The sequence below is a fragment of the Cnephaeus nilssonii genome, assembly GCF_951640355.1.
Source record: "Cnephaeus nilssonii genome assembly, chromosome: 19".
In the NCBI taxonomy this organism is placed as follows: Eukaryota; Metazoa; Chordata; class Mammalia; order Chiroptera; family Vespertilionidae; genus Cnephaeus; species Cnephaeus nilssonii.
Genome location: NC_137090.1, coordinates 35,987,872 through 36,013,026, shown reverse-complemented (window position 1 = coordinate 36,013,026; position 25,155 = coordinate 35,987,872). Strand labels below are relative to the sequence as shown.

At 47.2% G+C, this 25,155-nt stretch overlaps 1 protein-coding gene across 4 annotated transcripts in view; it reads right to left on the bottom strand.

Annotated features, from left to right (window-relative positions):
• RAP1GAP2 (RAP1 GTPase activating protein 2) overlaps positions 1 to 25,155 on the bottom strand; it is a 149,668-nt gene that overhangs the window by 29,562 nt on the left and 94,951 nt on the right. For all 4 annotated transcript variants that reach the window (XR_013815056.1, XR_013815057.1, XM_079797866.1 and 1 more), the window contains 6 exons: positions 17,478 to 17,556; positions 16,643 to 16,696; positions 14,044 to 14,127; positions 6,889 to 6,989; positions 4,076 to 4,205; positions 1,677 to 1,832 (listed from right to left, as the gene is read on the bottom strand). Coding sequence is in view for 2 of the 4 variants with exons in the window: in XM_079797866.1 (XP_079653992.1) it covers positions 1,677 to 1,832; positions 4,076 to 4,205; positions 6,889 to 6,989; positions 14,044 to 14,127; positions 16,643 to 16,696; positions 17,478 to 17,556 (604 nt within the window). In the remaining 2 variants the exon portion in view is untranslated. The remainder of the gene's footprint in view (positions 1 to 1,676; positions 1,833 to 4,075; positions 4,206 to 6,888; positions 6,990 to 14,043; positions 14,128 to 16,642; positions 16,697 to 17,477; positions 17,557 to 25,155) is intronic.

The window sequence follows — 25,155 nt, the reverse complement described above, 5'->3', positions numbered from 1 at the left end:
AATTTTAAAAATTCTGTGTCCACCAGAGGGCCCATTCGGCCAGCAGAGGCCCAGCAGACGAACCGCGAGTATGCATTGAACTGCATGGCTGGGTCTGGGAGCCGCGTCCCCACTCCACCCCGCCCCCGCCCCGCCTCTTGCCCACCACACACCTTTGTTTGGGGATCCCAAGCAGTAGCTCTTCTCTCTCTTCCCTGAAGGCTGGTTCTGAACGTCACTTGCATGTGCCCACGCCTGGCACACAGTAGGCACTGAGTGAATCAAGTCTGCTTCCACCACCAACAAATCCAGCAGCTAGGCGCCCATTTCGGTCAAAGCCAGTGCGCCTTCGGGGAAATGCCCAAACCACGGCTGCTCTCACTTTTCGGCTAAAGCCGCTCAGTGGCAGGAGGCCACGAACATGGACGTGGGCACGGAAGAGATCGGCTCTCCTCCACAGGAGAGCGGGGTGGGGCTTGTTTGGCTGTGTATTGGTTGGTTGGTTGGTTTGGGGGTTTCTTTTTGAAGCCTCATACTTGGATTTAAAGTTGATGTGAATTCTGCACTTACTCCATCTGGCTTTGTGCTGATAATAGCAAGTATATAACATCATTTTCTTTTCCCCAAAACTTCCAGCAAAATGGGTACTTCATGCAGACGGCCACGAGGCGCTAGGGCTTCGTAAACCCCCAGAACCAGCTCTGGCCCAAGTTATGACACAGGAAACGTTTCCGGGCCTCCGAGTGTCCCATCAGCCCCTCCCTCTCCCTACAACAGCGGCTCCTACATTGTGGGGAGCGGGCGGTCCTCTGAGAACCTGAGCTGCGTGTGGCCTCTCTCCCTAGGAAAGGCAGAGAACACGCAAAGAAGCCCATACACTCAACGTTCTGCACGGATCTGCAGGGCGTCCAAAGGCTATATAACATCCACTTAGAAACCCTGCTTCAGTCTGTCTCCCTGGGGTCTCATGCCCCCCAACACTGTGACTCGGAGAAACTGATGCCCAAGGGGCTGGGATTATTTCTGGCGGAGAAGCGGAGGGGACAGTTAGTGATTCAGCCACCAGAGGGCCGTGTGAGGGCTGCTGAGGCGGTGGGCTCACCGGCATCCAGGAGGATTTTGAGCTCGTCTGGAAGATTGCTTATTGGTCAGGGGGCTGAGACCCACGTACTCATTATCCATCCCCTGGCAGTCTTCAAATTAAGATCGAGCATTTATTCCAGAACAGCTAAACCAGAGGGGCCCCCCGGGGGCCAGGTCTCCCAGGCCCCTGCGCCCCACCCTTCTCACCACGAACACCTCTTTTCTTTCTTTTCTTTGTTGCCACCCTCTTCCTTTCCCCATCCCGACAGTCCTCCCTCTGTTTTCCTCCTCCCCTCTGGCTCTGCCAATGGCGTGACCAGATTCCAAATAGGAGCATCCGGGCTTCTCGACCCTTAGGTGAGATGGGGTTGAGCCTGGAGAGAACCGGATGGATGAGATGACCTCAGAGGGTGGGTGCCCTCCACTCAGCGTCTAGCCCCCAAATCTCAGAAACCTGAGAGCCGCGGGAAACCAGTCACACCACAGCCAGGAGTGACATCTTGGAGACCAGCTCGAGGACCCACCGGGGACTGCTATTTCCTGGTATCACTGAATCCGTCAGTGAGGCCCAGGTGCCCCGGCCACCGCGCCCTCCCAGGAGACGTCCTCCTCACCTTGTAGGCCGGGGTGTCCGTGCCCGGGCCCTCGGCCTGCACCACGATGTAGGCGTGTAGAAAGTTGGAGGCAATCATATCTGGGACGAACGGTGTGTTTTCTTCTTGGAAGATGATGGCCACAATGTCATTCCCAATGTGTCTCTTTCTCTGGAGCTAAACAAAAAGCGTCCCATTGTTACAAGCCAGTTGGGAACATCCTGAAAGCAGAAGAGATCTATACAGGAAATGCCTCGTTCTGCTATCTTTATACATAAGCCCTGGAACCCGGAGACCTAGCTCTCCGGGGAGCTTTTCATTTCATCTTTGGAAGCCCATCAAAAAGGGAAAAGTGGGGAAGTTGTCCAAGTTGTTAGGTAGAGACCAGCAGGCATCTCGCTGAACTCTAGGGTGTGCAGAGCTCACACTCGGGACTCGGGGAGAAGAGTTAAAAGTTGAGGCTCAGGTTTTGCCCTGGGAGAGCCTGCAACTGAGCCAGGAGAAACACAAACACAGGTGAAGCTACTTGAAAACAGGAACAAGGCCACCAGCCCGCGAGCGGTAAGTCAGCTCCTGCACACAAATGCCTGCCGCTGTGGGGGGCAGGGGGCAGGGGGCAGGGAGGAGGGCAAAGTCAGAGCCCTGAGGGTAATCTGAGAAGGCTTCCTGGAAGAGGAGGTAGTGGGGGGACAACTGATGGGAATGTGGGTGAGCAGGGATGAGGCGGCAGATCATTCTACACCAGAGGGGAGCAGAACCATGCTTAGAGAAACAGGGGCAACATGGCTTAGTGGAGGTCATGGGGGAGAGAAATCCAACCCTGACTCAGTACCGCAAACTGTGCCAGGTGCTTTCACAGGTGACCTCAATCACCACGCACCTGCTGGGCGTCAGGAGCCAGGCTGGGCTATCCACACGCATGATTTCCAATGACAAGGCCCTCCAGTGCACCAAGTGCTGGCGAGGTGCTTGCCTGTGCATTTGTTCCTTTTTTAAGCACCTACTGCATGCAGGCCCTATGCGTCACTTTGAGTTTCATGTTTACTGAGCAACTGTTTTATATACTGAGCCCAGTGCGGGGCACTTCTACACACATTCTCTCACTTATTCTCCACACACCATCTCGTTTCTTGGGAAGAGAAACGTGGTGTTTATTCAGTCCCTGCCAACAGCCAGTCTCGACCAACTTCCCACTTAACACAGGTGAGGCTGAAAGCGGGCGGAGAAGGGCCCTCAGCCACAGGCTGGGTGGCGGGAGGGGCCGTGAGGGGACAGAGACCGAGGTGAAACACAGAGCGAAAACCTGCTTTGGATACAAAGGAATCCTGTCCCATTTGTTTCTGGAACATTCAGTCGTTCTTTTAGAGCCAAATCACAGTCCCGTTTGCCAATTTCCTTTTTTTTTTTTTTTTTCCATAGAAGCCGAGCACCGTTTACAGTATTGCATCTGTGCTCCCGCCCCGTCCCCTGCTCAGAGATGGATGGGTCGGCGTCTGGCGAAAGGCCTGCCTTCCTTGCTTATTCTCCTAGAGACTGGAAAGGCAAAGAGCGGGACGGGGAAATGGTGCAGCAGCCAGCGATCAGCTGCTGGTTTCGGGGCTCAACAGGGAAAAAGCCAGGCCCGCCCAGGGGACACACAGCCGTCAGAGCCGCAACGGGGAGGGCGAGCAGGAAAACCCTGGGAGCGAGGTCTCCCCCAGGTTCTCTGGTTGAGGGAGGGGCTGAATTCCAACTTCCTCTACCTAACAACTTAGGCAGGTGTGCTGAGGGAGGAGGCTGTGAGACTAGAAAAGCTGGGTGGGAGGTGTCTCGTGCACTAACCAGCTTTAAGTCACTGGGGCAGGAAGCGGGGCACAAGGGGGCTGGGTAGCGAACAGCTGTTCGGGAGGAAGGCTGCCACACGCCAGGCATCATTCTGAGTCCTACATTCAGAACCATGTGGATCCCCACAACAACGCTCGGACATACATGGCGCTATCCCCATTTTACAGATGTGAACCATGAGGCCACGAGATCAACCGCTTGCCCACGAGAATCACATACCCCGAAGTGCAGAGCTGGCGTCAAGCTGCCATCTGCAGACCCCGTCACGACTCTTCACCACCCCCCACGTGACCAGGGCCCCTGGGCTCTGCTCCCAGCTCTGCCCCCAGCAACTGGGACACAGTCTTTGGACCACGCCGAGCTGCAGTGCCTCCCTGGTCAGAGCGGGATAACCACAGCCCTGCTGTCCTGTCGCACGTCGGCGTTGGTGAGATAATGCGACAGAACAGGCTGTGAGGGGCAGAGCACCGCTGAACAGACTGGCCTCCTGATTATGAAAAGGGGGGGGGCGGTGCAGTCCCTCAGGTAGATGGGACCAGAAGAAGACTCTCACCTCGCACGCCCCAGGCTCCCGGATCCCTCCCGACCCAGGTTACCTGCTGGGCGTCTCCCTCGGTAAAGGGCAGCTTTGTGGAGACGTGAAACATGATCTCCCTGTCCCGAAATATCGTGTACACCGACTCCACCCCCGTCTGTCCGTGGGTCACGTCCAGGCCTCCTCGGAAACTGTCAGCACAAAATCGGGGCAAGTGCCACGGGGAGAGAGAGCGGGGGTTAGTGGGCAACTCGGCGCAGCTTTCCCTAAACACATGGGGCAGGTGAAGGGATGAGGGGCGTGGAGAGTTGGCTGAGAGACTGCGATGCGGGGCGAGCAGGCAGATCTGCCCTTCCGAGCAGACGAGCCCTGGCGTTCGCCCATAAACCCACACTGAAAAGACAAAGACAAATTCCAAGCTTTGGCTGCGTCCCCTGCATAGCGTAAGTCATGTGGGAAGGGAGGTCGTCCACACACAAATCCCAGACAAGTGCTCTCCTGGGTGCCAGTAGCCCCTAAGGCGGGGCACCAGCCTACGCTCTCTGCAAGGCCACGTCCAAGTCCTCGGCCCAAAGCCCAGGAAACCGGCCATCCTGCTGGGTGGTGGTGAGCCCCAGAGGAGCCTCCAGAGGCAGCCTGAAGAGGTGACAGGTGCCTGACTTCTGCCCAGCCAGCGTCCCATGTGGGGACCGGACCCCACACGGCAGCACCCAGCCTGGAGGTACCCAGGGAGGCCCCCTCTCCTGCTCTCTCCCCACAGGCAGGAAAGGAGCTAAGGAACTGGGTGGCTTCTGGCAGCTGCCCCCTCTTCCTTTATGGAAACGGGCTGCTAGCCGTGGATCACACTCTTCAGCATGAAGAGGAAGATACAGGTTCCTTTAAGAAGATGAAATCAAATAGACCCTGCACATCAGTCCCCCCAGGCTCTGCAATACCATCCAGGAAATGTGCTCAGCCGGCATGGCAGAAAGCACGCTGGGCCGGGGTCAGGCACTCCAGGTTCTAGACCTGCTTCTGCCCCTAAGTCAGCACAGGGCCTTGGCATCTCACCCCATCTCTCTGGGCCCGTTTCCTTTCTCCATAAAATGAAGGGGTAGGCCTTGGCCGGCATGGCTTGGTGGTTAGAGCATTGGCCTGTGCACCGGAGGGCCTCGGGTTCATTTCCCGGTCAAGGACATGTACCTGGGTTGCTGGTTTGATCCCCAACCCCATTGGGGCACGTGTGGGAGGCAACCAATCGATGTGTCTCTCTCATATATCTCTCTCTCTCTCTCTTTCTCTCTCTGTGTGTGTGTATGTGTGTGTGTGTGTGTGTGTGTGTGTGTGTGTGTCTCCCTCCCCTTCCACCCTCTCTAAAAGTCAGTGGAAAAACTATCCTCGGGTGAAGATTAACAAAAATAAACACATAAATAAGTAAATTTTAAAAATAAAGGGATAGGACGACATGACCTCTGGGGTCCTTCCTGGTTTTAATAGACTTTATTGCATCTATTCTAAGACACATCCTTTCGCATTTTACGATCTGTGAACTCTGGATGCACCTTACAAAGATGGCACCTCAGGGTCAATGGAGGTGGTAGAGCCACAGTGACAATGACCACCGGTGGGTCCTCTGTGCTCAGCACCAGCTTATGTGCTTCACGGGATTATCTACCTTAACCCCCAGCAACCTGTGGGGTCAGCACTGTCTTTATTTCCCTTTTACAGGTGAGGAAACTGAGGCTTGCAGAGGTTACGTCACGTGTCCAAAGTCATACAGCTACCAAGTAATGGAGGCGGAACTGTAACCCATGTGAGACTGACTCCGGACAGTGGTGACCTTGAAGGAAAGGAGGATGGAGAAAGGGGGGGGGGGGAGGTGAAGGAAGAGGAGGGAAGAAAGAGAAGAGAAGGAAGAGGAGAGAAGGAAGCAGAGGAAGAAAGGGGTCACAGAACACCTAGTACCTGACAGGCCTGGGGGTTATCACACACGTTGGGAGATCCTACTAACGTGGCTGCTGGAGTGGGGGATTCGGAGGGCTGCCACGTGCCGGCCATGACACACAGCACAGTCCGGCCAGGTCTGAAGGTCCCGCCCAAAGGTGGCCTTTGCCAAGGAAAACCAAAGGCCAGAGTTTTCCAAGCAAGAGCTCCCATATTCTTTCTGTCCACTTGGAGAACCACAGACGGTTGCATAGATTCCTGCCAGGGGGAGGGGGCTAGGAGTGTGGGCTACTGTATTTCTTTCTACCAATTCTTAGTTATCCATTCTTTCTGTGTATTATCTAAAATGGATCATTTCCCCCAAACAGCTCTCTTCCCTGAATGCTGGCAGGTGAGTGATAGGGAAGGTGGATTCATTAAGCTCTCAGTCTGAGCCAAATGTAATTAGGAAGGCGCATCTGAGGTGGAGCAGTTTCATCATGCATCCTAGGCCGGATGTCAACGCCTTTCAGATAACCTGCCATCCTTGATTAGCCCCTGGGCTTCTGTTCCCTTAGAAAGGAGTGCTGATGGTTTGCTGAAAAACAACCCCGTGTTTCCTGTGTGTGTGTGGGGGGGGGGGGGGAGGAGGTTAATATATTTTTATTGATTTCAGAGAGGAAGAGAGAGGGAGAGATAGAAACATCAATGATGAGAAAGAATCATTGATCGGCTGCCTCCTGCACGGCTCCCACTGGGGATCGAGCCCACAACCCGGGCATGTGCCCTGCTAGGAATTGAACCATGACCTCCTGGTTCACAGGTCGATGCTCAACCACTGAGCCTCGCCGGCTGGGCTCTTGTGTATGTTTTTAACTCTCACATGCCCTCCCTGAAACTCAGCTGTCGCCCCTTGCCCTTCCTCCAAGTCCTCATCCGTGCGGCTGCAGCCATCACATGGCTAACACCTACCCTTTGAAGTCCTGCAGGGTGATCGTGTCCCCCAGCAGGTCCAAGAACTCCCTGAAAGCTGGGCTCTCCTCGTTGTTCCCAAACAGCTCCTCCTCCAGGGTCTGGAAGACAAACAGGCCGGGGGCAGGGGTTAGAAACAGCCTCCTTGGTGCCAAAGGAAGGAACGTGGTTGTCCAGTTACTGGTCCCTTTCTCTCTTTCTCCCCGTCCCCCACCACAAGCGCCATCCAGTGGCTCTGTCCTAGCCTGGAGGAAGGACGGGGGCTCACTCACAGACCTGGATTTGGGGGGCTGGTTAAGGAGGACTTTCTCTTCAAACACAAGCTGCTGGTCAGTACAAAAAGCAAAGCTAAAAAGCCCTGGCTGGTGTGGCTCAGTTAATTGAGCATCCTCCCATACACCAAAAAACAAAGCTGAAGCAAAGAGCTCTTAGACATGGTGCCAAGAACCAATCCGTAAGTGAAAAACTGATAGCTGGACTTCTGACCAAGGACGCCAACCTAGAATATATAAAGAACTCTTAAAACTCAATAGTAATCAAAACCACAAGGAGATACCACTTTACACGCACTGATGGCTAGAACCAAAAGGAAAGGAAAGTGTTGGTGAGGGTGTAGAAGGATCAGAATCCGCATACGCCGCTGGGGGGAATATAAATGGAGCTCTCACTTTGGAAAGTCTGGCAGTTCCTCCAAAGTCTGAACAAAGAGTTACCATTAAGACCCACAATTCCACTCCTAAGAGTTACATCCAAGAGACATAAAAACGTAAGTCCATACAAAAACTTGCACTGGAATGTTAATAGCAGCATGCTTCATAGGAGCCCCAAAATGGAAACAACTGAAATGTCCACCGGCTGACAAATGAATAAACATGTGGTATGTCCATACAATGGAATATCCTTCAGCCACAAAAAGGCGTAAAGTGCTGATTCATGCTAGCACATGGATGAATCTTGAAAACATTATGCTAAGTGACAGACGCAGACACAAAAGGCCACGTGTTATGATTCCATTTATATGAAACTAGAGGCCTGGTGCACGAATTCATGCACAGGTGGGATCCCTCGGCCTGGCGGGCAATCGAGGCCGATCAGAGCCAGTCAGCTAGGGAAGGGACCGAGGGAGGTTGGCTGTGGGAGCGCACTGACCACCAGGGGGCAGCTCCTGCATTGAGCATCTGTCCCCTGGTGGTCAGTGCATGTCATAGCCATCGGTCAATCGGTCATTCGGCCGACCAGTCGTAACACTCGCTTAGGCTTTTATATATATAGATGTCCAGACCAGGAAACCCATAGAGACAGAAAGTCGGTTTGTGGTTAACAGGAGGTAGAGAGAGTGGTGATGGAGAGTGACTGCTAATGAATGTAGACTTTCTTTGGGGTTGATGGAAAAGTTCTGGAGTTAGATAGTGGTGATAGTTGCATAATTCTGTGAATATTCAACTGAACTGTACACTTTATTTAGATACTAGAGGCCCAATGCATGAAGATTCGTGCAAGAATGGGCCTTCCTTCCCCTGGCTGCCGGCACCACCTTCGCTCCGGCTGGAGTCGCCTTTTTGCTCTGGCCCAGAGCCGCCTTTCTGCCTTCCCACACTGCCAAGAGGCCCGGAGTGGCCAAGGGTGGTGCCGAACGCCTGCGTTGTTGCCATGGCAATGCCACAAGCATCCTGCTCCACCCCCGGCCGCTCAGCGCCAGCATATGCAAATTAACCTGCCATCTTTGTTGGGTTAATTTGCATACCCACTCCTGATTGGCTGGTGGGCATCGTGAAGGTACAGTCAATTTGCATGTTACTCTTTTATTAGTGTAGATAATCCACATACCACTGTGAACTATATGGTATCTGTGTTATACTTCAATAAAGGTTTAATTTTTTTTTTTTAATTTTAACTCAACAGTAAAAAATAACCCAATTAGAATATAATCAACAGTCAGCCATCTTAATCTTTCTCTTGGAATCTTTCTGTACTGTTCAGAGATACAGAAGATTGTGGCTGTAAATAGCATCCTCTTCTTGCTTCTGCTTTTTATTTTAAGGATAACGATCTACTGTGATTAACTTTCCTTTTGACATTTCTATTACTATGCTAATAAAAATTTTAAAAAATAAAATAGTCAAAAGACAGGACAATCATTTCACCCAAGAGGATATACAGATGGCAAATAAGCACGTGAAAAAATGTTCAACATTATCAGCCATTAGAGATAATTTGCATTATTTTAATGCAAATTAAAATAATAATAATAAGATATAAATATAATGAGGTATCACTGCACATCTATCAGAACAGCCAAAATAAAAAAATACTAACAACACCCAATGCTGCCAAGGATGTGGAAATCACAGACCAATCAAACATTGCTGGTAGGAATGCAAAATGGAGCAACCGCTCTCAAAAATAGTTTGGCAGTTTCTTACAGAACTAAGCATATAGGTACCATATGACCCAGCAATTGTACCCCGGACATTTATCCCACAAAAGTAAAAACTTACGCTCATACAAACCTGTCTGCAAATGTTCAGAGCATCTTTATTCAGAATAGCCAAAACCTGGAAACAACCCAGCTTTTGGTCACTGGGTGAATGGTTAAACAGACTGTGGTATACCCACACCATGGAATACTAGTCAGCCATAAAAAAGAATAAATTCTTGACATGCTGCAACACTTGGATGAACTTCACCAAGTGGAAAAGAGCCAATCCCAAAACTTTATATACTGTACGATGCAATCAGAAAACATTTTTGAAATGACAAAGTTTTAGAAATAGGAGAACAGATTAGTAGTTGCCAAGAGTTAGGGACTGGAGGGGGAAGGGAGCGTGGTTACAAAAAGAAAACACAAGATGTGCTAAAAGCAAAGAGGGCAATGGAATTCTGTATCTTGACTGTATAACCTAAACATGTGATAAAATTATATAGATGAAACACACACACACACACACACACACACACACACACACACACCCCAGATGAGTACTTATAAAATTGGGGAAGTCAGAATAGAATAAGACCTATGATTGCATGGCTGTGATATTGTATAAAAAAGCCTAAGCGACCGGCTGGCTGGTAGCTATGACCCGCACTGACCACCAGGGAGCAGACGCTCAATATAGGAGCGGAAACCACAGGCATGGAAATATGGAACAGACTGATGAATCTCAGAGGGAAAGGGGGAAGGGGAAGGGTAGGAAGAGATTAACCAAAGATCTTATATGCATACTAGAGGCCCGGTGTGCCGGTGGGGTCCCTCAGCCTGGTCTGCACCCTCTCGCAATCCAGGACCCTTCGGGGGATGTCCGAGAGCCAGTTTCGGCCCGATCCCCACAGGCCAGGCCAAGGGACGTCACCAGCGCGCGAATCTGTGCACCAGGCCTCTATCCTATATAATAAAGAAGTAATATGCAAATTGACCATCACTCCAACACACAAGATGGCTGCCCCCATGTGGACACAAGATGGCCACCACAAGATGGCCAGCAGGGGAGGGCAGTTGGGAGGGACCAGGCCTGCAAGGGAGAGCAGTTGGGGGAGATCAGACCTACAGGGGAGTGCAATTAGGGGTAACCAGGCCTGCAGGGGAGGACAGTTGGGGGGCACCCAGGCCTGCAGGGGAGGGCAATTGGGTGGGACCAGGGTTTCAGGGAAGGGCAGTTGGGGGCAACCAGGCCTGCAGGGGAGGGCAGTTGAGGGGGACCAGGCCTGCAGGGGAGGGCAGTTTGGGGGAACCAGGCCTGCAGGGGAGGGAAGTTAGGGGTAACTGGGCCAGCAGGGGAGGGCAGTTAGGGGCAATCAGCACGGCAGGGGAGCAGTTAGGCATCAATCAGGCTAGCAGGGGAGTGGTTAGGGGGTGATCAGGCTGGCAGGCAGAAGTGGTTAGGGGCAATCTGGCAGGCAGGCAGGCGAACGGTTGGGAGCCAGCAGTCCTGGATTGTGAGAGGGATGTCCCAGATTGGAGAGGGTGCAGGCTGGGCTGAAGGACACACACACACAGCACCCCCCCCCCCTGTGCACAAATTTCGTGCACTGGGCCTCTAGTTAGTTTTATAAGACACTAGAGGCCCAATGCACAAAAATCATGCAAGAGTAGGCCCTTGCAGCCCCGGCTGCCTTGGCCCTTGCAGCCCCTGTTGCCTCGCAGCCCCACCCCCCACCCACTGGTCGTTCTGGAAGGTTGTTCCGGAAGGTCGTTCCATAAGGTCATTCAGGAAAGTCATTCAGTCCTTGGTCTAATTAGCATATTAGCTCTTTATTATATAGGATTACCGCTGGGGGAAACTGGGTAAAGGGTACACAGATCTCTCTATATAATTTCTTACAACTACATGTAAATCTACAAATATCTAAAAATCAGAAGTTTAATAAAGTTTTTAAATAGAAGGCAAAGCTAAAAACAGTAGTAGGCTCTACAATTGTGACAGCTTAAAACACTGAGTGGCCCACCAATCCACAGGCTCTCCCACAGTGGCAGGATCTGCCAACAGCTAGGGCTCCGCAAGCATCCACAGACGGCCATGAGCAGCCTCAGATGACGCAGACACTCCAGGCTGCACAACCGCCTGAAGGAGAAAGCCTCCAACAGGTGTTCTTTAACACCTGCTTAGCGCGTGCATTAAACAAAAAAGAGCCAGCCCCAGGTTCCAAGCCTTCAACAGGTAACAGAATCTAGTTAGATTTCAGTAACTTTTAATTTTTACAGTATTTCTGTTTAGAACCACCTTCATTTCATGTAAAACTATACTGATGTTCCAATTAGAGTATCAATATAAAAATTTCCTTTAAAAATAAATGCATTTCAGCCGGGCCGGCATGGCTCAGTGGTAGAGCGTCAACCTATGAACCAGGAGGTCACAGTTCGATCCCTGGGCAGGGCATATACCGGAATTGTGGGTTCAATCCCCATTAGGGGGCATACAGGAGGCAGTCAATCAACGATTCGCTCTCATCATCGATGTTTCTATCTCTCTCTCCCTCTCCCTTCCTCTCTGAAACCAATAAAAACATATTAAATAATAATAATAAATGCATTTCAGTTGAAAAAACTTTTAAAGAAAATATTAAGCAATTGATAGTAGAGGTGTGATAAAAACTGTAACAGTGCCATACAGTGGAACAGACGATACTGAGTATGGTTGGTGAATGTCTGAAGTTTGGGACACACCGCTCTCTAGCAGAGGCCTGCAAACTATGCCCTGTGGGCCAAGTCTGGCCTGCTGCCTGTTTTTATAAATAAAATTTTATTGGAACACAATCAGGCCAACTCATTTACATATTGCCTTTGGCTGCCTTTGCACTACAGAGGCAGGGCTGAGTGGCTACAACAGAGACAGCATAGCCCAGGAAGTCTAAAATATTTACCATCTAGCCCTGCACAGGAAACGTTCACAGCATGCCAGGAAGGCATCCCAACTAAGGCCCAGCATCCCATTGGCCCCAGGTTATGAGGCCGAGTGTGGGAGAACAACTAGCTCCAGGCAACAGCATCTCCTTCTGGGAAAACCATCCAGCTAGAGCTCTCTCCAGATTGACACCCAGCCTGGCATTAGCATTATCTTTATTTTGTACTGGCCTTGAGCTTGACCATGCACTCAGGGAGGGGGTCTTACTCATCACTTGTATCCCCCACAATGCTTAGCACAGTGCCTGACAAACAGAAGAGTTAGATATTTGTTTATACCCTAAGACCAGCACAGGGCTTTCATGCAACAAATGTTCACATTAAATGTCCCCAGGCTGTAGGTTTGCAGAACAACAATCTGCCAAGTTTAAAAAAAAAAAAAAAGACATCTCCCTGCGCGCCCCCACCTTGCCTCCACAGCATCAGGTACATAAACAACAGACAGACTCCTGCTCGGAGGTGGATGGTTAATGTTCAGCAATTATAACTTTGCTGGAACATTGGATTGTAATCACTTTATGAGATCTGCTTTGGTAAATTTCACAAGCTAAGAGCTTTAATTAGGTGGGTTACATGAGCCAGAGCTGTACAAAATAAAAATGCAATATGTGAAAACAATCAGAGCAGCTACCTGAATAATCTCCCTTCAACTACATGATTTATCTGTGTTGGTTTTGCAGCTCCTAAACTCTTCACTTAATTAGAGTGTTTTTAAGCGAACACATGTCTCTTGTGGTCTAATATCTTCAGACAAGGAAGTCAGCTATTATGTAGCCAGCCACACATGGAAAAAAAACAACTCCACGGATAATAGTGAAAGGTACTGTTGAGCTACCATAAGCAGGGCCAAAAGCTTTTATTCGTTCATTAATTCACATAACAAAACATTATGAGTGTAATTACACAAAGTCCCATGCTAGGATCTCGGATGATACAAAGATAAAATGAGTGTGGAACCTTCTTTCATAAAACAGAGGTGAGGAATCATTATCCTGTTCAGCAGGCTACTTCTCAAGATGTTAATAAAGATTCGGCAAAGTTATAAGGAGTTCTTAAAATGGGGGTTCTGAGAGCCTTTAAAATGTTTCTATACAACCAAACCCCACTCCATGTCATTTGTTGACAGAGTACTTCACCAGACTGTCTCATGGAACACATTTTGAGAAACACTACCGGTAACTAACTACAAAGCTAAAAGAGACAGCGGAGGGGGAGCAGTGGGTGTACAGGTAAATTTTTTAACAACCAGTTCTCCAAACTGGGGAACAGAAGCCCTGGTGTCTGCCAATTACCGTGGTGCAAACGCTTCCACCATAGCTGGATTCCAGCTACAAACAGGACGTCGCTGAACACAAATTTGGGAACAAATGCCCACAATTGGCTCCCGCACTACTGAAGTCTGGGGAGAGAAAGCTATTCCCAGCTGGGAGGACGGTGGGCAAAGGGAGCCGCTTGGGCTAATCCATTCCCTCTGCCCAGTCTGATTTTTCTTGTGACCAACAGATAAGCTAAGGCAGCCGGGAAGATTTAGAATTTGCTGCATGGAAAACTGCATTGCCACTTAAAGGCTTTGCGGGCCTCTGTGTGAGGAGTAGCCTACCGTGGCAATTCGGCCACCTCCAGTCTAACTCATACTTAAAATCGTTGTATTCACAATATTTAAGAACATGATACAGGTACTTGGGGGAAGAAATAAAGAGTCCCCAGTGAGAACCCACAGGATATAGTGACCAGTATGGATTCGTGGTGCTTACCTGCTTGGCTTTTTGATAAATGACCCCAAATTTGAATGTGTTCTTGACATCATGCTCATCATAGGACACAATCATGTGGGAGGCCTGAAAAATGTGGGAAGAAAAATCAGATTGTTTATTAATTTGGAGGGAAATGGAGGGGGAAGCACCCATTTCAGTGGAGAGTGTGCCCCCTGACAGGAGACATCCACACGTAGAAGGGGAGAGAGGGTGAAGTCAGAAGTAGGCGGTCAGGATGGACCTCCAAAGCTCTTAGCTACGTCTCACCACCTGAGCGTTCCCCAGTCGTGGCCAAACTTCTGGATCACTGATTCCATTCCCATCCAGATGTGCCAGCCACGGCCTGGGCGCACAGGGGGTCCAGCAGGACTCAGGGAACTGACTTTACCCCAGTGTGTTACCTGTGGTGTGAAAAGTGAGGCCAGGCCCCCAAAACTGGTAAGGGAGGGTGACCCCAGCTCGCCTCCCACCTGTAATCAGCAGGTGATTTGGACAAGGCACTGCTCCGGCCGAACTGTAATCCCCTTTATCTGTAAGTGTGAGGTCTACACAGAGCCCCCCCCCCGTTAGGAGTGACATACCCGAACACAATCTGCAGAGGGCAGAGAAACCTGACCACTGGTTCTGTCTGACTTTCCATTGCGCTTCCAAGAGTTGGTATCTGAGGGTCCGAAACGCCAAACTCCCACTGTGAATCTGCTGCTTTTACATTCACAGATCCGAGTGAGCCACGTAACTTCTCTGGGCCTCGGTTTCCCCATCCATGATATGGAGATGTGTGGTTGTAAAGGTTCAATCAGATCCAGCACTTAAAGTGCTGCGCACAGAGCAGCTGCCATCATCATCATCATCATCCTCATCCTCATCAGCCTCAATGTAATCCCCCAGAAAGCTTAGAGTGGACCCCGCCCAGTGGGGGAGGGAAGATTTGGATGCTATTGGGATACACTTTGCAATAAAAAGGAGGGATCCAACCTCGTGTCATGCTACGGGAGAAACAAACCGGGCGCGACTTGTCTGGCCGCACTACGAGGCCCGTGATAGGTTGCCACACATTGCATGTCTCTGGGAGGCCCGCAGCCGCCTGGGAAACGGACACTCGGAGCACCTCTGGCCGACCCGCAGGGAGCCGCCCACTCGCTGCTGGGATGACTCAGAGGAGCAGAGCAGCTGCCCTGCCAGAGAAGAGGCACCCGGCCATGGAGACCTTCCAAGGAACATTCTAAACTCTGTGAATTTTAAACACACACACACACACCAGCCGGAGTAACCTCCCAGCCGGACTAAGCCGGCCTTCAAATACAGAAACCATGAACACCCAGCTGCTCCTCCACTGCTACCAGAGCAGGAGGCCTTCCAAGTGACAGAGAGAGCCATGCAAATGGGCGTCATCAGGCTCTCTCCGTGGATATGATCTGACAGCAAAAACTGCCCAACTTGTAGTTAATTTGGGCCTTTATGGTGGGGTTTCCGTGTTTGGTTAAACCTCACTAATTCAGCTTTAATTATAAAAAGAAGGGCGTCTGGAGTGACGGACAGTGCTCAGTGGGGCGCAGCGTATCACTGGTAAGTGCCTATGGATGCTCAGAGCGCTAGGCAGAGGTGCCTGAGAGAAGGGCTCTGGCGCCTTCTCTGCGCAGAGAGGGCCCGTCTTTAGCTCAGCCAGCTGCACAGGGATAAGCAGAGTGACCTGCCCACTCGTGAACATTTAAGGTGTCTGTTCCAGAGGGTTCTGGATGTCCAGCCGGGGTAGTGCCTCTCTTCCCCGCCAAACATTTCAGCTCGTGCTTCCTGGCTGTCAGAACTGGGACTCGGGCATGGACCGAACCAGCCCCAGCAAGCCCAGGGGCCTCAGCGCTGACCGCAGTGCAGGCTCAGCTCAGCCCTGCACCCCGCCTCTCTCCAGACCCCGCCGGCTCACACAGCAGCAGTGGGCGCACGGGGGCTCTTCCTGCGGCCAATCTAACGCAATTCACCGTCTGTGGGTGATGGAAGTCCTGTCCCGCCATAATGGTTCTTCGGTGGGTTGTTGGTTTGCTGTGTTATTATTGCTCCTCCCTCCGCCCCCATGCCCACATCAGAACCGGGGTGAAGATTAGGACAGTCCTAAGGAAACTAATAACTAGAACCAGCCGGTTTATGATGTGGGGCCGAGCGGGGGCTTGTAAGGCCTCAGAGCTGCGGTAACACTGGCAATGAGGAGCTGCAGTCTGGCCTCTTCCTTTTTAGTGGGGTTCTGCCTTCTGCCCCCCTCCCTCCCCTGTGATGGCTGACCAGGTCTGCACCAGCCTCCATCCCCAGTTCGAGGTGCAACACCCCCCAGCGCCGACTCAGGGCTGCAGGAGCAGGGGAGGTGGGAGGTGGAGAAGCTGCCACTCAGCTAGCCCTCGGCCACCTGCACACAGCTGGGGACATCTGGAGCCGGAGACCCAGGCGTGGCCAGTTTGTGAGGGATGAGCCGGGAGAAGGGAGACGTGGAGGTTTATCACAGAGATCGCACAAACCCCCACCAAGATGCAGAGGATTCCCACAGAGCCCCTGGTGTACAAATCCCTGCCCAGCTGCGGAGCCCTGGGGGAGGGGACGGGCGACGTCTCACCTTGGGGTACAGGACAGGGCTGAATTTCAGTCCCACTGCGTCATCACAGAACGCCTGAGCAGGGAAAGAGAACACACAGTTCAGGGACCACATCTGGAGAGCATCTGGGCTCCCCTGCCCACTGGGGAAAGAGCAGGGGAGGCCAAGGCCTGGGTGGGTGTCGGGAGGCCTGGCGTTGGATCCGGGCTCTGCTGCTCACTATCCAGTGGCCAGGAAAGTGAACTAACTTCCTGGGTTCCTGATGAAGTGAGGCCACCGAAGGCATTGGGCTCAATTCCGCCCAGCATTCCCGCTCCCTAAGTGCGGGGCCAGCCCAATTCAGCTGACCATCCTTCTCATCCCACTGGCTGATTCTGCTCCCAAGTTCCCGGGATCCCAGAGGAGACACAACCCCGCCCCCCTCTCTCCCCCTTCCTCCCGCCCCACCCCCACCCCCACCGCCACCCCCACCCGCCAGCTGGTGGCTCCTGCCTGAGGGGTCCTCCATTTGAATCAACAGCCCAGCCATTCCTAAGCCCAACTCTCCTCAGCTGTGGAGGCTCCCTGGCCACCCCTCCTCTTCCTCCTCTGAAGTCCTACTCTCCACACCCAGCCCTCTCTTTCCACGTCTCCTGTCTCCTGAACTGGCTATGAACTTGGGGGCCGAGACCCCGGATTATACTGAGGATGAGACAAGGAAGGGTGTAGGGAAGACAGAGGTGTCTGCCAACCCCATCCATGCAGTCAAGGGCTTTACCCAAGGGTAAAGCCACCCAGAACAAGCCTGCACCCCCAGCCCAGAGGCCAGCCCTGGGCTAAAAGAGGAAGCCACCTTCGCTCGGGGCTTGGCTTTTACCTTTGCAATCTGAGGGATGCTGGGCAGCTTGCTCAGTCCAGCCAAGGGGATCCGTTCATGCACCGTCTTCACTTTGGACCTGCAAAAGGAGACGTGTCCACAAGCAGTGGGGTCAGTGAGGAAGGTGGCTGAGATCACGCCCAACCTCAAGGCAGGGACACTTGCTTCCCGTCTCCCAGGGTCAGATCTGCCTCATTCCACCCAACCCACCGAGCACCACACTCAAGTGGTGGGAAAATGAAATGCTACGGAGGTACCTCATGCGGGAGGGGATGAGGGGAGTGGACACTTAAAGGGCCTGCCTGGTAAAACTGTCCAAAACCAAAATATGGGAAAAGCCAAAGAGTCACCTTCAAGGTCACCATTATTTTTTGGTTTCTTTGTGGGTTTTTGTGTTCTCCCAAAGCACTGGGTGCAGCTTCTGGATATATTTAGGTTCTCACATGCAACTGAACCTTTATAAAAAGAAACTAATATCTGAAAATCTGGATTTACTCAAAATATAAATGGGATGAAAGTTGCTTTATAAAGGGATTTACCATAAGACTCTAAATTTATCCTGTTCCCAATTCATTTAGCACATTATGAGTGTGCTGAATTTTACTGAATGCTTTCCTGCATCTGCTGAGATAATTATAGGGTTTTTAATCTGTAAAAACTAGTGGATTACATTTCTGTTGAGCCATCTTTTCATTCCAAGGGTAAAATTCCACTTGCGTGCGTATTATTTTTTCATATCATGCTAAATTTAATTTGCTAATATTTTATTTATGGTTTCCCATCTATGTTCAATAGCAACACTGGCCTATTTTTTTTTTTTCCTGTGCTTCCCTTGTCAGGCTTTGATACCAGGGTGTTATTCCAGCCTCATAAAATTGCTGGAGAGCTTCTCATCGTGTGTAAGAGTTTGTATACCACAGAGATCTTCTGATTCTTAAAGGTGTGCTAGAAATCATGTGTGAAATCTCTGGGCCTCTTTTTTGTGGGGGGGATCCCTGGGCTACCAATTCCATTATTTAATGGTGAATATTTAGGTTTCCTATTCCTTATTGGATCAATTTTGGTAATTTATATTTTTCTATAAAATTATCATCCAATGCATTGATAAAAAGTTGTTTGGGGCTCTCTTTGCCCTTCATCTCTATTTGCAGTTGGGTCCCTTCCTTCATGCTGTAATACCATCTGTGTATTTTCTGTTTTTCCTTCGTCAGCCCTCCCTCGGGGGTTATCTATTCATCTTTTCAGGTAGATAGTTTTCAGTTTTGTTGATTGTCTCTATTTCTTTGTTATTTTGCTTTCTACTTTGCTAGCTTGTTCTTTTCTTTATTTCCTTCCTTCTGTTTTCTTTGGGGGTTTTTCCTATTCTTTTCCTAACTTCTTGACCTGGACACTTACACATTTAATCTTTCTTCGTTTTCATGAATGCATTTAAAACTATACATCTTTCTCCATTTTCGTTTGTATACCACACATTGATAAGTAGTATTTTCATTGTCATTTAGGTCTAAATATTTTGTCAGTTCTTTTGAGATTTTCCCTTTAGCCCATGAGTAATTTAAAAGGATTTTTCCTTAGCTCTCCAAATGTATGACTGTTTTTCTTCAGTATTTTAACTGTTGATTTCTAAATTTTTTATATTCATGGAACATAATCGGTATGATATTACTTGAAATGTATTGACTTAATTCATGGACTTTTTTTCATGTTCTATATGGGTTTGAAAAGAATGTACTTTTTTCTTTTGTTGAGTTCAGGAAAGTGTGTTACGAGATCAAATTTGTTCATTGTATTGTTCAAATCTTCTATAGCCTCACAATTTTTTGTCTGCTTGTCCATTGGTATATGAGAGATGTTACTGAAACCTCCCATTATAAACGAGGATTTGTCTACTTCTCCTTATATTCCTAACAGTTTTTGGGCTTTTTAAATTCAAGACTATGTTACTAAGAACAGGTTTACACGTTCAGGACTGTTAGCTCTTCTGGGTGGACTGTTCTCTTTACCATCACATAGGCTGAGGACCCCGAGGTTCCCGTGAAGGGCATCTTTCCTTGCCCAGGTGATGAACACATTCAGAAACAAACAAAAAATTAACAGTAAGGCAGTCGGGAGTCAAAATAACTCCTTTGTTACTGATAAAGGCCAAGAGGAAGCACGCAGGGTAGCGTGAAGATGAAATGAATCTTCTGACTAAACTCCAGAATTACCCACCGTCACAGCCAGTGCTGGGCAGGGGCAAGCCTCCTCGCGTGGGGTCTGCTCAGGGGGGACTTGCAGTCCAGGGGAGCAGAGGGAGGCCCTGGCGGCAGCTAGCTCCAAGCGGGAAAGGGGAAGAACACAGCTGCACGTGTCAAGTTCTTGCTCCCAGATGCGCCTGACAGAGAGGGCGGAGAGAGCCAGCGGAGTTGCACAAAGTGCTCCCTCCGCACCGCAGGGAGCTTCAAGAGTGGGGAGAGATGCTCCCAGGTTACCAAGGAGTGCTCCTCTTACCCTACGAACGCTCTTTTCCTGGAATTCTGTTTTGTCTGATATTCAAATTGTTATGCCATCCTTTCTCGGTGGGTATTTTCCCAGCATATCTTTTTCCATTTCTTCATCTTAAATCTTTTCACATTGTTTTTCTTTAGGTATGTCTTTTGCAAGCAGAATAGAGCTGTGTTTTTAGTTCCATCTGATAGTCTGATATTTTCATAGGCTATTTTAATCTATTTATACCTATTGTGATTACTAATGTATTGCAACTTTTATTATTTGGTGTTTTCTATTATCCTATGGTTTTCCCCCCCTTTTTTTCTCCTTTCCTGTCGCCAGTTTAATAGAGTTTTTTAAATGCTTTTTGTCGCTCTGCTATAGATTGTATTTCTATAACTTCTAATACACATATTTATATACTTTTCCAACAAACTCTAAACTTATTTGACGTATCTCTCTTGAGGAGAGAAGGGTAACAGTAACTACTGAACCCTTCCCATCCCATTGCCCCTCTACTTTTGTTTATAAATTTAGCTCAAGCCTCCTTAAACACACACAAATACATTACTTCTTTTTTCCAGTCAGTAATTAAATTTATCAACATAGTTAACCTATTTCTTGTCACTTTTTAATTGCATCTTTTCTTTTTGTTTCTCTTTTCTTCTGGCTGATGCACACCCTTTAGTAATTCTTTCAGGGAGAGTGCGTAAGTGGTACACCACTCCCTTCCATTTTTTTATGTCTAAACACAGTTTTATTTCGTCTTTGCAAATAGTTTTTCTGGGTATAGAATTTTAAGTTAAAGGGATTCTTTCTTTCTTTCCTTCAATATTTTCAAAATATTGTCCCATTGCTGATAAGAAATTGTGCCGTGGCTGATAAGAAGTCTGCTCTCAGCCTGCTTGTCATTACTTCACAGATAATGTCCCGATTCTTAGATCGCTTTAAATTTTTCTCTTTTTTGTTGTTGTTTTTTGTATTTTGTTGTTTTTTTTTTATCGAGCCCACAACCAGGTATGTGCCCTGACCGGGAATGGAATGAGCAACCTTTCAGTGGATGGGCAACTCCCAACCAACTGAGCCGCACGTGCCAGGGCGTCTCTTTGTCTTCGATGTTCTAACATTTCACTTCAGTGTCTGGAAGTATTGTTTTGTTTTAAAATCTTGTCCAGCACCACAGGTGTGCCTTCTTTCTTCAGTTCTGAAGTATTCTCAGCCATGCTCTCCTCGGATAGTTCTTCTCCAGGCTTCTCCATTCTTTTCTCCTGGAACTCCTTTAAGACAAATGCTGGGGGCTCTCAGTCTATTATCCATATATCTTCTTTTTCATATACTTTATCACTATATCTGTACTGTGCTCTTGTTGAATTTCTTGATGAATTCTAATTCACAGGTTCACTTTGACTGTTAAAAGACTAGAATTTACCCAACGTATTAAGTGTTTTTACTTCAACATTTATTTCCAATAATTGCGATTGTTTCCTTTTTATGCCCATGTATAACCATTCTTGATTCATTTCTATGCATTCATTGTATCATAATTCGGTATCCCTTTTATAGATGCTATTCTTGATCTTCTAAGAATCTTAAATATATTTAAGTCATTTTGAAAGAGTACCATTCTTTACATTTCATTGGATTAAATCCATCTCTCATTGCTGATATTTTTGGCTCTTTCATAATGTGCGTTTTCCCTGGGTATTTTGGAAATTTCCCCCCATTTTTCTCTATCCTCAGTGCAAGGCATCCTGGTTCCAGTTTCCATCAGGGCCATTGGATAGCACAGCTCTTGAGGCACCATTCATAATATATGGCAATCACCTGACTCATCACCTGACTCATCAAGGCAGCCTCCTGACTCATCTGCCTGCTGCTTGCTGGCTTTGCCTTCCCTTCAAGCCATCCTCCTTACTCTAGCCAGCGTTCATTCCACAGTGCAAGTCTGGTCATGATGTTCTTTTCAGGAGCTCTCCTATTTGCTCATAGGATTAAAATCTAAGTTCCTAGACAGAGTTTATACATGATTTAGCCTTTTTTTTTTTAATCTTTCCAGCATGACCATTCAACCTTACACACATTCACACCTGTATATACACCTGTATGCACACACTCCACACTCAAGCTCTTCGGAACTTCTTTCACTTCTCCCAGACCATCTATCTTTGGATCATCCTCCCAAGCCAATAATAATCCATGTCCATAGGAGAAGATGAGTAAGAAGAAGGAAAAAGACTATGTAATGGGAACGGAATGCTTCCTATAGCCAGGTAACAAGAGCTTATTCCTCACGTGTCCCTCTCCCTAGAGAAAGTCTGGCATGTATTGTTATGCTTTGGTTAAACAAACACTGAGCGGATAAATAATTTCCTAATATCAACCATTTCTGCATTCCTAAAGTAACTCTTTCTTGGCTACAGTGAACTATTCTGTTAATAGACTGCTTAGATTTGAGTTGCTAGAATTGGTATTTTATTTAGAATCTTTACTTCTATATTCATAAGGAATATTGGGCCCTATTTTCCTTCCTTTCTTTTTTCCATTCATTGGTCTAATATTGTTCGTAGAATTTCTTAAGCATTGTTAAATTAATTGGGAAGCTTTCATATTTGTTTCTCTTGAGCAATTTAAGCAGCCAGCCTGAAATCTGTTCCTTGTGAGCTTAAAACAACTACATGCAAACCAGCCAGACCCAGAAACTTTTGGAGAGAGAATTCCTTGCAAACCTTTCCATTTATTACATAGTTATTGTTCAGGTTTCTAATCTAGTGTTAAATTAGCATGCTTTCCTAGAAAGGCATCTGTTTCAAATAAAATTCCCACTATAATAATGTGGATTGAATATAACATCTATTAGTAATTTTTTAATCTTCTTCACATCTGTGGTTATATGCCTTTCCTAATGCCTAATCTTGTAGATTTTTATTTTATGTTTATCTATATTTGACTAGCTAGTTACCTATTTTGTTGTTGTTTTCTTCCAAATGAAGTATATCTTTTTCTACACTACATATAAATCTGTAGCCTAGATTTTTACATCAAGTCTTGTGCTCATTTTATTTCTAACTTATTTGTTGGCCTTAATCTTTCTTAATTCCTTCCTCTTATTCCATTTAGGTAATAATACTGATGATAATAATAGCAGCAACTATTGTTGAATAGCTACAATGTATCAAATTATAAAGCAAATATGTTTGGCAAAGTATCTGCTTTTGAAATTTATACAGATTTACTTTGTGCCTCAAGAGATTGGTTCCTTAGATCCACATGCTATCAAGAATTACCTGAAAGATTTTTAAAAATAGAAATTTGGATTAACAATTCCATTTTTAAAAGAAGCAAAAAAGGTTATAAACACACTGTACAGAAAATAAATACATGTGTTTCTTAAATATATGAAGAGATGCCCAACATAATTCAGTAAAATTGTTGTAAATTTAAACTACATTAACATACTATTTTTGCTTATCAGATTGGCAAAAATCCAAGTGCTTGACAAAATATTCTGTTGGAGAGGCTTTGGAAAAATAAGTACTCTGATGCATTACTGGTAAAGGTTCAAGTTTATAGACCTCCTACAGAAGGCTATTTGGCAATATCTATTAAAACACTAATGCATTTATGTTTTGACCCAGCCAACTCATTTCTGAGAAATTATTTTAAACCACACAATTTGTACCAGATTATTCGTTGCAGCATTATTTGTGATACCAAAATACTGACAATGGCCATTAATAGGGGATCTATTAAATAAATTATTTCATGTCCATGTAATGGAATACTATGCAGCAGTAAAAGGAATTAACAAGCTAGCTTCTTCATGTACTAATATAGAAAGAACTCTAAATATATAAAGAGAAGTAAGTTACAGAACAATGTTCTATAGAATTCTAGAAATAAAAAAGGAATAGGAATATGTTATTTATGTCTATATATGTCTTACATATTTATATTCAAATATACTATATATGTATGTGCATGTTTAAATTTTTATTGTCATTTTAAAAAAACATGTGTGTGTTTTATTTTTGAAAGAGAGAGGCAGGCAGAGGGATAAAGAGATGGAAACATTCGGCTGCCCCCTGCACATTTCCTACTGGGATTCGAGCCCGCAACCCAGGCATGTGCCCTGACCGGAACTCGAACCAGGGCCTTTTAGTTCATGGGTCAATCCTCAACCACTGAACCACACTGGCTGGGCTTTATTATCTTTTAAATGGTCTGAGCCTAGAAGTCTGAGTTTTGTTTTTTGTTTTTCGCTTTTCTCCAAGATGACTGTTGCAGCACATTCACAGAAAACCACTGATCTCCTTACAATCAATGTGTGGATATTCCATAGGCACTTGAAAAGCAGCAGAAATCTCCAAGGGTCCAAGTTTGATAGTTAAATATAGTTAGATACAAATAAAGATCAATATATATAATTCACATAAATAATACTGAGATTATCCAAATCCTCTCATTTCCTATCTGTAAGTGATAAGTTGTGTTATCTGTAAGTGATAAGAAGTGTGTTTTAATCTACCACTATAATCGTATTCTGTGAATTTCTGCATAGTTTAATCATTATATATATACATATATATGTATATATATGTGTGTATATATATATATGTATACATACATATATATATACACACTATATCATAATATATACTGTTAACAATAAAAAGGCTCAGCATAGATTTTGTTCTTTACTGCTTCTAACTCCATTGAAAATTCTTTGGGGCCATTTTTAGCTTACTTATATTATTTCCTTCATTTCAGCAGCAAACCTTTTGTCTCATTCTTGTTGCCTTCCTTTATCTTTTGTCTTTTCTTTCATACAGCTTATTTTTTCAAGAAGTTCGCTGAAAATACAAAGTTAACAGATAACTAAATTTTACTTGGCTTTCTGTAATAAATCCTTTCTAAAACACTATTATTGCCCTACCTTCTGAATGCTAGGCTATGCTCTTTTAATTTTTTTAATTGGGTGCGTGTGTGTTTTAGAAAGAGAAAGGGGGAGAGAGAAAAAAAAACACAATGATGTGAGAAAGAAACATCGATCGGTTGCCCCACACCGAACACACAACCTAGGAATCGAACCCACCACCCTTTGGTGTATGGGACAACACTCCATCCAACTGAGTGAGCCACACCAGCCAGGGCTAGGTTATGCATTTTTAGATGCAGAAACTTTTCTTTCACTGATTTGTGGGGATCTTCT